The sequence below is a fragment of the Rhineura floridana genome, chromosome 2, assembly GCF_030035675.1.
Source record: "Rhineura floridana isolate rRhiFlo1 chromosome 2, rRhiFlo1.hap2, whole genome shotgun sequence".
In the NCBI taxonomy this organism is placed as follows: Eukaryota; Metazoa; Chordata; class Lepidosauria; order Squamata; family Rhineuridae; genus Rhineura; species Rhineura floridana.
Window position 1 is genome coordinate 142,394,747 of NC_084481.1, and position 15,157 is coordinate 142,409,903.

At 39.6% G+C, this 15,157-nt stretch overlaps 1 protein-coding gene across 10 annotated transcripts in view; it reads right to left on the reverse strand.

Annotated features, from left to right (window-relative positions):
- Positions 1 to 2,769: 2,769 nt before the first annotated feature.
- Positions 2,770 to 15,157, reverse strand: part of SHANK2 (SH3 and multiple ankyrin repeat domains 2) — a 655,745-nt gene continuing 643,357 nt past the window's right edge. For all 10 annotated transcript variants that reach the window (XM_061610714.1, XM_061610713.1, XM_061610715.1 and 7 more), the window contains one exon: positions 2,770 to 6,966. In XM_061610714.1, the coding sequence (XP_061466698.1) occupies positions 6,393 to 6,966 (574 nt within the window). In that variant the 3' untranslated portion in view covers positions 2,770 to 6,392. The remainder of the gene's footprint in view (positions 6,967 to 15,157) is intronic.

Consider the following 15,157-nt stretch of genomic DNA (forward strand, 5'->3'; position numbering starts at 1 on the left):
CAGTTTGTGAAGGGTGCTGAGAGGAGGCTCCTATTTCCCTGACAAGGCTTCAGTGACCAGAGTGGTTTAACTGTCAGCCACTTTGATTGACACTCTGTGAGAGGAACAGGGCGTCACCTGGCAACACTCATCATCCTTCACTAACTACACTTCCCAGGATTCTTTGGGAGAAGCCATGACTGTCTAAAGTGAAATACAGGTCTGGTGTGGATGTGGATGTGGCCAGTGACAGCTTTGATTTAAATTTGGGTGGAAGAGTACATGTGCCTGCTGTAGAATAAAAAGGTGGGGGTAATGCTGAAAAACAATGATACTGTTCACAATGTTTTCCATTTGGAAAGGAAAGAGGCTTCCCCTCTGCCCAGTGCTCACCTACCCAATCCTCTCCCCTCTCTGCCCCTCCCCCATGTCAGTTTCACCTATTCTAAGTATGACTGCACAGGAGTAAATCTCAAAAAACATGCAAATCTTCAAAGCTGCCCTCCCCTCCTCCTATCCCCATTCCTCTTGTCCCTCCCCTCCCCCTTCCTTTGACCCTCCCTCCCCTCCCCTCCCCTTCCAATTCCCTCTTTCCCCCTCTCTGTCTCCCATGGTTAGTGTTACCTATCTTAAGCACAGGAGTAAATCCCATTGAACTCAATAAGCATACAAATGATCAAACCTGCCCTCCCCTCCCCCTCCCATCACCTCCCTTTTGCCCCATCTCCCCCCTTCCTTCATCCCTTCCCTCCCCTTCCAATCCCCTCCTTCTGCTCCCTGCTCGCCTCTCCCCTCCCTTCCTCCTTCCGTCTCCTCTCCCCTCTCCCCTGGTCAGTTTTACCTATCCTAACCATGATTTCATGGGAGTAAATCCCACTGAACTCAATAAGCATGCAAATGATCACACCTGCCTTTCCCCTCCTATCCCTTCCTCCTCCCTCCCCTTCCCTCTTCCTTCTTCCTCCTCCTCCCCTGCCCACTCCAGCTCTCCCTCCCTCCCTCTTCTCCTCCTCCCCTATGGTCAGTTTTATATATGCTAAACTGAAATCTATAAATATGCAAATGATGAAACCTGCCCTCCTACTCCCCCCCTCATTCTTGCTCCCCTCCCCATCCCCTGTGGTCAGTTTCACCTATCCTAAGCATGGTTGCAGGGAAGTAAATCCCACTGAACTCAATACGCATGCAAATGATCAATCCATTCTCAGCAAACTTGGACAGGATCCCCTTTCTTACCTACCGGGTTAAAAAGCAGAGAAATTCACTATTAGACAAAAGGCCTTGAGGTTTAAGAACGTACCTATAGCCCACAGATATTTCTGTCAAAGCTTAAAAAACTGGGAAATTGGGCATCTACAGTGAATGCACCAGGGGAGCAGGAGACCGGACCTCCCCTCTGTATTGTACTGCCCTACAAATATGCAAAAATGCCAACACAATTTGGATTGGTCTTTCACAGTCCAAGCTACACAGGAAGTGGATTGGACTGTGAAAGACCAACCCAAATTGTGTTGGCATTTTTACAAATGTGTAGGGCAGTACAATATCTTAGAGAAAAGGTCAGGTCTCCTGCTCCCCATGTCCATTCACTCTAGCTGCCCAATTTCCCTGCCTTCTAAAGTTTGATAGCAATATCTGTTGGCTATAGGTATGTTCTTCAACCACAAGGTTTTTTTTTGCCTATTAGTGAATTAGTTAAAAATAAGCCAGGCTTTTAAACTGCAGAGGATGAAGGTCATAGGATGAGCAAGGTAAGTAATAGGACTACAGGTACTCTGTGAATATGGGTGATTTTTAATTAATTTCAACAAATTATGAGACCACTGACAGAAAAAAATCTAACAGGTCTGGATTTTCTCTCGTTTTACACTTTGAATTCTAGATTCTCTCTGAGTGTTGAAAACTTAGTGGGTTGTTTAAGCAAGCGTTTCTCATTTCAGGATTGTAAGTTTTGTAAGATTTTGTTTTAAATGAGCTTATGGGAAGCAGCAGAATGGCATGGAGGGTATTTTCAATTTTACATGGCGGAATGTGAAAATTCCATGCTGGCTATAGTGTGGAGCCACTCTTGTTGCTGTATAAGATAGAAATGGTTGCTGCACAAAAGGAGAAGGGAATAGCCCTTCATTTAGCTTGATATGTCCTATGTTCCTATACCACATATGCTCTGAAAAACAGGTGGTCATAATGGTCTGCTCTGAAAGCATTCATCCAATAAGGCAGACCATTCCTTCCTCCTCCAAGTGATCAGCACTGTGACAGATAGCAGCAGAGGTAAGCCAGAAGTGATGGTAGTGGTGGTGATCCTCATATGCAGCCTGGTGATGAGTATCAGTATCTCTGAATCAGATACCTTGCTTCTTCTTTGTAATATTCTTCTCCTAAACAACATTGTAACAGTTCACTAATACTAATGATTTAACATCTGGAATTACAGCATGTATTCCTTTGGGAAGCTCAGAGCAGGGAAATGACTTAGAAAAATGATTACTAAAACAGCGCTCAAAGCAGGAAATCAAATCACCCTAGATAAGTGTGTACTCTCATATTTCTACAACACACATTTCTCATCTGAAATATGAATTTGGAATGCAGAACAATGATAAATTTCAACCCGGAATCTAATAGATCTCTTTTGGGAGATAAATTAAAAATAAGTGTAGTAGCTTAAAAATGAAGTATTAGATAGCAGGTTTTGGCAACTCTTTTCAAAAACAAAAGATTCAGACTGTTCTTACTTTTTGTAATCAGAACCACAACCTTAGTGCAATATTATATTTATTTCTTACAGTAATTTTGGTTGCCATACAAGAGTAGTAAGGATTAGGGAAAGTGCAAGTTACAGGAGCTTGATTTTGTTTTAATCAAAATAAGAGGAATTAAAGCACAAAAATTACAGCAACAAAGATATCGTGAACACAAGTTGTTACACAAACTATAGCGAGAAATGTTACCATCTAGAAAATAAAATAAATGTAATGGGAAAATCAGTATTAGAGGCTCATACACAGAGTCATTGCCAGATCAACTGGGTAATGCTTGTTTGTAAAGAAACTCAGAAAATCACTAACTTAAGTACCACAAATAGTTAGCTTTTTGTGATATGTAAATTCTGTAAATCAACAGTCACATATAGTCATTTTATAATATATGAATTAAAACTTAAAATGTTCCCAGACACCCAGGGAATGGAGTCTGTGCAGTTATACACAATTTACATCTTGTGTGATTTTGGTATTGTATACACAAATATTACAGAAACTAGGCATGTAAATGCAATTTATTTAAATTACAGTATATAAACAAAAGTTGTTCCTAAAATCTGGAATATCATAACAAGATTATCTCTAACACCTTATTTTGCACCATCATAGTAGCAGGAGGTTAAAAGGGCCATTCCTGCTCCCAACATTTTCAAAACTGATAAAAATGCTAGGAGGCAACTCTATCTGTTACTATTGCTTTCTGTGATAAAACCATCAAACAGTGCTAAAGACTACTTCATTTTGGCAAAGGTGTATTTTATTGATAAAAGCAGTTCCTTGTAGACCCTATTACTCTTTCAATCATAAGACACAATGTAAAAATAAACTATTTCATTAGCTCTTTGATGTTTAAATCTCTTTTCTACTAATTCGATTGTACCTACTATGTAAGTGCCTGAAAGAGATACATATTCAAGAGACCCCTGTTAAGAAAGGGATTACCATCACCTGTAATGTCTGTGTACATTAAAAAATAAAAGGTTATGATTAACAGCAGCTTAGAAGTAATTCTCCCTATTTTATTTTCCTCCCATTTGCCCTAATGTATTTCCTGACACGTATTGTAGAGGTAACACCAACTGCATTCAAAGAAACAGAAAAGAGCATGGCATTCGTGGTTTATTTACTGAATTCTGCAAAATCACCAAATGGAAGACAATGATGGCTGAATTATCTTTTTCATTTTTACAACCCCACAAAAAAACAAAAATATTTGATGGCTTTTTGTAGCCACTGAATATATGAATGTCATCCTCTACATAATCCATGTAATTATGGAAATTTCAGTACTTTTGCATTTAAACTAGATTTTAATTACAAGGTTACTTGGAACTTTCAAATGCAAATAGAAATCTGTGAAGGATACAACAGATGTTAAGTCAAAAGACCAGTTTTTGCAGAAAGTGAAGTGGGGAAGAAGAGAAAGAGATGAATATTAGTTTTCATAATTAACCACTACATTTGTTAATTGTAACCATGTTTGAAGAAACATCTTCTGAAGAAGTTCTAGCAAAGATAGAAAATATAACACAGCTCTGCTGGTTCAGATGCATCCAAATGAGGTTGATTTAAAAAGCTCAAGACTTAATAATTATTCCACAGAAATAGTAGTAAACCACAAAAGTTTTATTTTTTTAAATTTCTAGCACTGAAGTGGCACAAAGGCTGCCCAGTAGACCAGCCACTTATATTCTTAAAATATTGTGCTTATAAACTATCTGTACAACTATTTAAACTTGCAGTAAAGAAAGATATTGAAATTGCTAAACTTTATGTACTAATTCTAGGGCTGTTGCAGACCTAATTAGACACTTGGTCGTGAGAAAATACAATTAGAGATAGGCTGGAACATATTAAGGAAAGAATTTAGATGCCTTCCACAAATATGATTTAACCATCTATTATAGGCTAAATTCTTCAAGAAGGTGGGAACCACAAAATTCCTAATGGGAATTACTTACAGTGGGAGAGAGAATAAATTGAGAGAATATTGCTAATCTCCATACAGGTTACCAAATCTCTATATATATATCCCACAAAAAAGACTACTACTCTACGTATGCATTCTAAAAAATTCATTACCATTTCATCAATCTTGGACACAATGTCATACGAATCTGATCATTTTGGCCCAAACACAAGTTGTGGGAATGAGTGTATTCACCTGAAATGCTGCTCTACTTCACGAGGCAAGGAAGAACTGAACTTAAGAATTTTTAGATTTTAAATCAAACTGAAGCTGATTTTTTGAACTGAACCTCCTGACTGCCATTTTTAGAAATTGTTCCTTGTATCTGTAAACAGATATCCACCAGGTTTATAAAGCACACTATCCTTGTTTGTATTTTCACTTTCAGTTTCTTTTAAACTGCAGTTCAGTTGCTTTCAAGCCAATATATAAAGATACACTTCTGCATGTGAAAACAGGCTTTTGCCATGTGGATTCTGCAAGAGCTGCTTTCCTCATGCACATGAGAATGACTCCCCCCCAACCAGAGCTTGGAAAAGTTGCTTTTTTGAACTACAACTCCCATCAGCCCAGTCCGGTGGCCATGCTGGCTGGGGCTGATGGGAGTTGTAGTTCAAAAAAGTAACTTTTCCAAGCTCTCCCCCCAACACAGTAATTATAAACATAGCTTGTGCAAAGGTTTGGGCATCCACATACAAAACTGCAGAAACAATGTATATTGTTATTTTAATTACACTTTAGATCATAGCAGTAATTGAATCCCTCACCACATGAGATCACTTTGACCCAGCAAAAGCAATCTATGCATAAAAATAAGTTTCTTTGCATGAACTGCTCTTTCAGTTCTGGATCTAATTGTGTGAGTAAGAGACGAGAAGCAAAAAAATAATGAAAACTGTGAGAACACAAGTTACACTGGATGACAAGAACTAAATTCATTAGAGAGAAACCAAGAAATACAATAATCACACCAAAAGGATGTCACAAAGAAATTTTTGAAATCTCTGCTTTTAGAACCCCACGAATGTATAGATTGTAAATTGAAAGCAGTAAATGTGCTGTGAAAAATGTGAACGTTGGTATGATATCTAATTGGCAGAACTAAGAATCAGAATGGGAAAAAGCACTGAGAACCTGCAGGAATCATGACACTGAGTGCAGTGGCCATGTGGAGTGATGGTGGGGAAGCAGAAATTGCAAAAATAGCTGGACATAATACTTTATTGAGAAAGGAGAAACAATGATGGGTCTTAAACCAAAAATCAACTGGCACAATATTGTTCAAGCAGAAGGGCATTTCTGAAGGGCAGGAAAACAATTCATGAATACAAAAGGATGAATGTCATTGCTCTGCTCCCATACCCCAAAAATAAAAATAAGAATTCTAGAAATAATTTCAGGAAGACCAGACCTTGTGCATTTTTTAAAAAGTTAGTATTTCCCCCTTATTCTCTCTCCTGCTTCCCTCCTTTTTGAAATATATAGTCCCTTTAATGTAAATTTTCTTGGAGATGTTCCTGGGAACAAAACTAACAATCTACACTCTTGCATATCAGAAACTATAATGATGAACTGATGCTATAATTTAGTGGTACTCTTGGGGAGCCAATAAATTTGGGGTATTTCAGTGCCAGCCCATCTCTATTTATAACAAAGGTTTGTGAGGCAAGCAGCCATTCTTATCTGTCCAATAGCTGTTTCAAGGCTCTTTCTATGTTCATTCTGTGACCAACTCTAGTCACTCCAAGGTCTATCAAGTCTTCCTTCTGAAGATTTGGTAAATGAGTGCCATCTATTTCATTATCCATAAAGGTCTCTTTATGTTCACCTAGGTTTAAACTTTCCAACCAATCTGCCACATCTGGTTTGGTCCACAGGTGGACGGGCTTAGTTGTAAAAGGCTTATTTGAGATTGGCTGTTGCAATATTGAGGGAGAAGGAGACCTGCTGCGCCCTGTGTTCAAAGCAAAGAGGTCCCCAGAAGGAGGCTGGCTGGGTAGACTAAAAACATCAGAAAGAGTTGGAGAAGGAGATGCAACTGGAGCAGCAGCAGTCAGAGGAGCTGGCATGATGTCCTTACTTATTTCTGTTGGTGAAACCACTGGGCTTGGAGCATGTCTTGCTCCTGATGTCCTACTATCATAGTCTGGGGATCTGCTCTGCAGTGTGATTGGCTGGCTAGTCCCAGGCCGGACAGTAAAAGTGATGGTTGAACTTCGAGTACCTGAGACAGTGCTCATGACTTCTGTGCTCCTGAAATAAATAAAAAAATGAACAGAAAATATTCAGACTCCATGAATGAAATATATGAATCAGCTTATTCCTAACTTATGGATTTATGCACTATGAATACATATTAAAAAGTCATAAATGCTAAAGGGATACTATACAACTTTATGAAAACAATAGTGGCAGAAAATTATAAACATCTTTTAAAATATTTTAACAGCCAAAGGCAATCTAAAATATACTGCTAAAAATTCACCTTGTTAATCTCCGACCATTAAAGGCTTGCCCTAAACAAAACTGTCTTATGGTCCCAGAAGTTATTTAGGTTTGGTGAATCTCAGGAGAGTTCCAAAACTGGGAGCAACCACCAAGGACGCTTGTTCTCTGTATGTCATTGTTGTTCTAACTTCTCTCACAGATGATATGCTGAGAAAAGTAGATCTAAGAGATCATAGCAAGGATACAGAAGAGGAGGCAGTTCCCAAGATATGTAATATGTTGAAATCAAGTCCTGTTAAGAATAGCCTGGAATACTAAAGGAAGCCAGTGCTCATGCTTGAGCACTGGCATAACATGCTCCACCTTCATTATGTTTTGCACTAGCTGAACTTTCTAAACACAATGACCTACCTCACCAGGAGTATCCCTTCATACAGTATTTTCTGTGACAAAGCTCAGAGGTGCTGGATGGAACAGATGTTTGCTCACCTCATATTTAGCAAATTAACAGAGACCTGAAGTCTCCAAAAAGATCCAGAGGGAAACAATGTATCATGATGGAAACAAGCCTTGCCTGCCTCAGGTTTGCATGCTCTGCCTTCCCTCTCTGGTGTGGTCATAAAAAGGAGTTTGGAAGCTTTCACTTCCATTTGATTAACCAGTGCTTTCTGTGTCATATGACTTGACAAACTGTGGTAAATTTAAACAACTCAAGTTCAAAACATGGTTTGGGAAGCTGACTTGCTTCAAACAAACCATAACTAAGACCACCGTTTAGGGTTTGGTTAATTGAAATCTAAAGTGAAAGCTTCTGATCTCCTTCTCATGGCCATGGCTGGATAAGGGAGGAAGGGGCATGTGAACTTGGGGGGAGAGGCTATACTCATTTGTGGCCACTATAGCTTACTGTAATGCCAGAACACAACCTATATATAATAAACACCACAGCAGTACAACTACTGTGAGCTCCTGCCGAGAGGAAGGGTGGAATATATATCAAATAATAATAATAACTAATGTATGAAATATGGAAAATGTCAAATTTCTATCCAGGGGGTGGCAGAGGAAAGAGACTGAAATGCAGCATGGGTGGGGAGGGGGTGGGCTAATTAACCTGGCTCTCTGTATGGATAAAGGGAACAGAACTATAAGTGTACCAAAATAGCAGTTGGTTCAACAAAGAATGAATAAGAATGCAAAAATGTTATTTATTGATAAACAAAATGTTCTTTTGGGTCAGTATCTGATTTTTGTAGAAAAGTAAGTTACAATGGATAAAAAAAACACATTAATTTAAAAATTACTGTGGATGCCAAAATGTTAATGTTTGGTCTCTAACATTTTGTTTTATAATTTCAGCAGCATATTTTCTCAGAAAATAGAAAGACTGAGGAGATGGGTCCAAATACACACAACACATGCAAGCTCCTCCCTTCTGTGCATTGCTTCTGGCCTTATCACACATCAAACTGCATGTCTATAGTGGTAACATGTGTCTGATGCCATGCCACTAAAAAGGTCAATGGGGGCTGGTTGTGCGTGTGTGCTGGTGTGTAGCACATTATTACTGACAAAGTATCAAGATATCCTCAGGTGCAGAGAAAAAACATACATTGAAGTTCATCCTGAGGAGACTTTACCCACAATCCAAAGATACTATCAGAGTAAATGGGAGGGAGAAGGCAAGTCTGAAGTATTTGCTGTGGTACTTTCTACTGCCAAAGATGAAAATGCCTGTTAAGTTTAAAAAGTAGCTACTCTCTTTGGTTGCTAGAAGTGCTGCAGGAAAAACTTCAAAGAAAAATCACCAGCGCTTATGGTTCCCACCATGTCTAAATAGTTTCTTTGGATTTGTGATAATTACATTACAATCACTGTGAAGAAAACATTGGACAAAGGTTATTGATGTGCCATTTAAAATAATTATATTAAATGACAGTCAAACAGACGCTGTACATTATGTTTAACAGAGAACAGTTATAGATACAACAAAATCTTTCAGAAAGAATAAAATACTAAATTGAAGTGTTTAAAATATTGATGGTGAGCAGCGTGAAGTGGAAAAAATTCTTCTGAGATGATCAGCCAAGTCCACTTTCATAGCTGTGAAAAATAAAGTATTTGTTAACAACTTTTACTGTGGCCTTTTCCTTAAATTGTCAATAAGGGATTATTAAACTGGAAGCAGTGCTTTTCAACCAAATTTACTCTTCTAATATTGTTGTAAACCGCCCAGAGAGCTTCGGCTACGGGGCAGCATACACATGCAATAAATAAATTAATAAATAATAATATGGCTGTTTATATTGTCAGGAACTATTTCACCTGTGATTTCATGGCTCAAACAGGCTGATTTTAAAACAACAACAACAACCTAGTTCTATTAAGAATAATCATACGGTAATATTTTGTTGCAAACATTCACTTCCTATGATTACCATGATTGCAATACGCATTATGTTGTCTTAGATTATTTCACAATATGTAATTACTGTGTCACATCACTGAATTTTCCTAGTAAAAGCAGTCTGCAAGAATGAATTCCTTCCTATGAAGTTATTTTGAACCATTTTAATAGGATTTAGATATACCACTATTTTTTAAATTTTCAACAAAAATTACTAGCAGAGAGCTACAATATATGAGCTTGTTTTGCTGCAAAGAACCACGTGTACACTACAGCTAAACATACACCAAAACTATTGCCCAAAATCTGCTTTTGCCGCAAAGAATTTGTGTTCTTTAAAGATGTATAATGTGATCTTAAATACAGTATGTAAGTGCTGTTGAATTCAAAGGAACGTATTCTTTAGTAAGTGATCTAAAAACTGCAGGCCGTAGGGCCAAATTATACATGATGTGCATCTTTCTATTTAACATGCATTTTTAAAAACGCAAATAATAGTTGCAGGACAGGTTGTTGATAATGACCATGATTGTAGCAGGCAGAGAAGGAGTTTAAACCATTGCTCCCCTGCTGTAGTCATAACAAAAATAATTCCCTTGAAGCTGCTATTGCATTGGGAGAAAATCCTGCTGCAATCTTGACAATTACCACTCCCCTTCCAAGTATTTGCAGTAAAAGTATGTACATTAAATTCAATAACACATTTAATGCCTAGTTTGGCCCTTAGTGTTGCAAGAAAGCTAGTTAATGTAACACAGCTGGTCATACCCAGGCATCTGGCTGCTCTGGCTATTGGCAATTAGGAATTTTTGCATTTGTTTGGACAAAACTGATAAAATAATAATTTTGAGTCTTAAAACCATACAAGCCAACTTTTCCTACCTTAGAATTGCTTTCCAACATGTTGAAATTATTAATCTCACCACACCAGGAGCAAATTATAAGGAAGCTTCACCACATGAAGCTGACAAGGAACATAGACTAGTGATTTTTGTCACATCACAAATTATCGTGAAAATTAACAATTTAAAGTTTTCTGCTTCCCTTTCACTTCATACATATTTCACACTTAAGGCAATAGTTGTCGAGTATGCCTACTGTGACCATTGTACCATTGCAACACATAACTGCAAAAGAGTGTTGGCTAAATTTGAAGAGATACTCCCAATTTACTTAGGGTGATTGTAAGGCCTCAACAGGTCTGACCAGTCTACCATGTGGAATGAATGGGCATCCTAAAACATGCCCCAGAATTATCAGAGATAGCTGTTACTATTCAAACACCCTTACTCTAACAAGCAACTCAGCATAGCAACTCAGAAAGGCAAAATTATTGTAGGCCAAACCAAAAGTGCTGAAGACACTTGAAGAGAGATACTGTATACAAGTGTCTATACAATAATACTAGAAGCCTCCGTAACCAAAATGGGAGAACTAGGGTGCTTGGTCTTAGAGGACAGCATTGATATAGTAAGCATAACAGAAACATGGTGGAACAGAGAAAAACAATGGCCACGGTTATCCCTGGGTATAAACTGTATCAGAAGGACACTTAAAAACATGTTGGAGGTGGTGTCACTCTATACATGAAAGAGGGTACTGAATCCAGAAAGATAGAAATCCAAAAAAAGAGGCAGAATCCTCCACAGGATCATTGTGGGTGGTGATACCATGCCCCCAAAGTAACATAGTGCTGGGGATATTTGATCGTCTCCCCCGATCAAAATGCTCAGGGAGATGAAGAAGCATCCAGACCAGGAAATGTGGTAGTAATGGGTGAAAATATGTAACTAGTCCCTCAGATCTGCCTTCATACCTGATGACTGGAAAGTGGCCAATGTAACACCAGTCTTTAAAAAGGGATCTGGGGGATCCTGGAAATTACAGGCCAGTTAGCTTAATGTCTGTCCTGGGAAAACTGGTAGAAAGGATTATTAAAGACAAATTAACCAAGCATACAGAATGTTATTCTATATGGCTCCTGGAAGGGAATGTTCTGTCTCACTAACCTATTAGAATTCTTTGAGAGAGTCAACAAGCACATAGATAGAGGTGATCCAGTGGACATAGTGTACTTTCAAAAAGGTTTTCGACAAGGTACCTCACAGAAGACTCTTGAATAAGTTTAGCAGTCATGGAATAAGAGGAGAGGTCCTCATGTGGATCAGGACCTGGTTAAGTAGCAGAAAGCAGAGAGTAGGAATAAATGGACTGTTCTCCCAATGGAGCGCTGTAGAAAGTGGAGTCCCTGAAGGATCAGTATTGAAACCTGTGCTTTTAAACTTGTTCATAAACGATCTAGAGTTAGAGATGAGCCGTGAGGTGGCCAAGTTTGCTGATGATACTAATTGTTCAGGATTGTTAAAACAAAAAGGAATTGCTAAGGGTTCCAAAAGGACCTCTCCAAACTGAGTGTATGGGCAGTAAAATGGCAAATGAAATTCAATGTAAACAAATGTAAAGTAACACATATTTGGAGCAAAAAAATCTTAATTTCACATATACACTCATGGGGTCTGAACTGACCAGGAACAAGATCTTGGAGTCATAGTGGATAGCTCAATGAAGATGTTGACCCAGTGTGCAGCAGCTGTAAAAAATGCAAATTCCATGCTACGGATCATTAGGAAAGGTATTGAAAATAAAACTGCCGATATCATGATGCCATTGTATAAATCTATGGTGTGACCACATTTGGAATACTGTGTTAAAGTATGGAATTTGCTCCCACAAGGGGCAGTGATAGCCACCACCTTGGTTGTCTTTAAAAGAAGATTAGACAAATTAATGGAGGATAAGGCTATCAATGGCTACTAGCCATGATGGCTGTGCTCTACTACCATAGTCAGACGCAGCATGCTTTTGAAAACCAGTTGTTGGTAGCCGCAGGAGGGGAGAGTGCTCTTGCACTCAGGTCCTGCTTGTGGGCTTCCCATGGGCATCTGGTTGGCCACTGTGAGAACAGAAAGCTGGACTAGATGAACCACTAGCCTGATCCAGCAGGCTGTTCTTATGTTCTTAAGCACTGCAGCCAAATACTTTCTCCTTATAAATTAAACAATATATTATCTTTAGATCCCAAGGTGTAATGTAGGAGCCTTAGTGTATAGTATCAAAGAAGCCCCACTTGAATGATTCTCTTTACTTTCTGTTGAAGTAAAGTATTCTTCCTCCACCCTCATTAGTATTTATATTAATGAAATACAAGTTTATATTTATATTAATGAAATACAACTATAGACCTGTGGCGAATGTTCCGTTCTTGGGCAAGGTACTGGAACGGGTGGTTGCCGGCCAGCTCCAGGGGCTCTTGGATGACACTGATTATCTTGATCCATTTCAATCCGGTTTTAGGCCCGGTTTTGGCACCGAAACAGCCTTGGTCACCCTGTACAATGACCTTTGTCGGGAGAGGGACAGGGGGAGTGTGACTCTGTTGATTCTCCTTGATCTCTCAGCTGCTTTTGATACCATCGACCATGGTATCCTTCTGGGAAGACTCACGGAGTTGGGAGTTGGGGGTACTGCTTGGCAGTGGCTCCGCTCCTACTTGGTGGGTCGCCACCAGAAGGTAGTGCTTGGGGAACATTGCTCGATACCCTGGACTCTCCATTGTGGAGTCCCGCAGGGATCGGTACTGTCCCCCATGCTTTTCAACATCTACATGAAGCCGCTGGGTGCGGTCATCAGGAGTTTTGGGCTGCGTTGTCGTCAGTACGCTGATGACACACAGCTCTATTTCTCCTTTTCATCCTCCTCAGGTGAGGCTGTTAACGTGCTAAACCGTTGCCTGACCGCGATAATGGACTGGATGGGAGCTAACAGACTGAAGCTCAATCCAGACAAGACTGAGACGCTGTTGGTGAGTGCCTTCTCTGCTCAGATGGTGGATGTTCATCCTGTTCTTGATGGGGTTACACTCCCCTTGAAGGAACAGGTTCGTAGCTTGGGAGTTCTTTTCAATCCTTCCCTGTCTCTTGAGGCCCAGGTGGCCTCGGTGGCACGGAATGCTTTTTACCATCTTCGATTGGTAGCCCAGCTACGTCCCTATCTGGACAGTGAAGACCTCGCTTCAGTTGTTCATGCTCTGGTAACTTCTAGATTGGACTACTGCAACGCGCTCTACGTGGGGCTGCCCTTGAAGACTGTTCGGAAACTACAGCTAGTCCAGAATGCAGCGGCCAGATTGTTGACGCGGACCAGAAGTTCCGCTCATATAATACACCTGTTCTGGCCCGTCTGCACTGGCTTCCTATTTGTTTCTGGGCTAGATTCAAAGTGCTGGTTTTGACCTATAAAGCCCTACACGGCATGGGACCGCAATACCTGGTGGAACGCCTCTCCCAGTATGAACCTACCCGTACACTACGCTCAACATCTAAGGCCCTCCTCTGAGTACCATCCCATCGAGAGGCTCGGAGGGTGATGACTAGAACCAGGGCCTTTTCAGTAGTGGCCCCCGAACTGTGGAACAGTCTCCCTGATGAGGTGCGCCTGGCGCCGACGCTACTATCTTTTCGGCGCCAGGTGAAAACCTTTTTATACTCCCAGGCATTTTAAAGTGTATTTTAAACAGCATTTCTGTATTTTGGATGTTGTTTGGTTCGTTATTGTTTTTTATTATTATTATTTATTGTATTTATATATTGTGCTTGTTTTTATCTTTTTGTACACCGCCCAGAGAGCCTTCGGGCTTAGGGCGGTATATAAATTAAACTAAATAAAATAAATAAAATAAATAAATAAATTAATAGAAACTCTGCCACATCTCACTATACATTGTTCAAGTGTAAATAGCACATTTATTAATGTCAACTAACATAAACAAAGAACCCAATCTTTAACATCAGCCATAACAGTATGGGCATCTCAATTTTTAAAAAATTACAACAGGCTAACACAGTTTTGGAAGTTACTAGATAAGTTAGGAAACTACAGTTGGATTAATAACCTAAGGGCTCTTCCAGATATTGAGCATTCATCCCAATTTGTTTGGACAAAGACTGTGTGGAGGCCAGACTAGTATGTCTGAACTTTACTGCAAATTCATTATGATTTGTTTATGGGATGTTTTATGCATCTTCCTGTTAATCACTCATTCATCCCACAATTTTCAGTGCATTTCCCCATCAATTTCCTAAACAAATAACACAAAAAAGACCATTTGTTAAAAAGTAGATTTGTCATGCTAGGGCGATGGAGCACTTCAATCCACTTGAATTGCGCAAGCCTAAATTTCCAGTATGTGCTTGAATCCCTCCTGCAAAATAGTGACAGTCTGGAGGCACCCTAAAGCAGTACACCAGTAAAGCCAAAGCCTAACACTTGCTCAGAAGGGTTTCAATCTAAAGGCAACGTCCACCAAAATAGTCTCTGCACAAGTCCCACGAAATGAATGGGAACTGTGCAAAGTGTGGTGGATTGTATCCTAAACTAACTGATAGAGCTGAAGAGGATAGGGCTTGTCATAAAAAAATGAGAAGGGGGTGGAACAGATTAGGGTTGCCAGGTTCCTGGCCTGGGACTGATCCTGTAACTTTAGGAGAAGAGAAAGTCAGCCAAGTGCAGGTGTTCTTGAAACACTGCAAT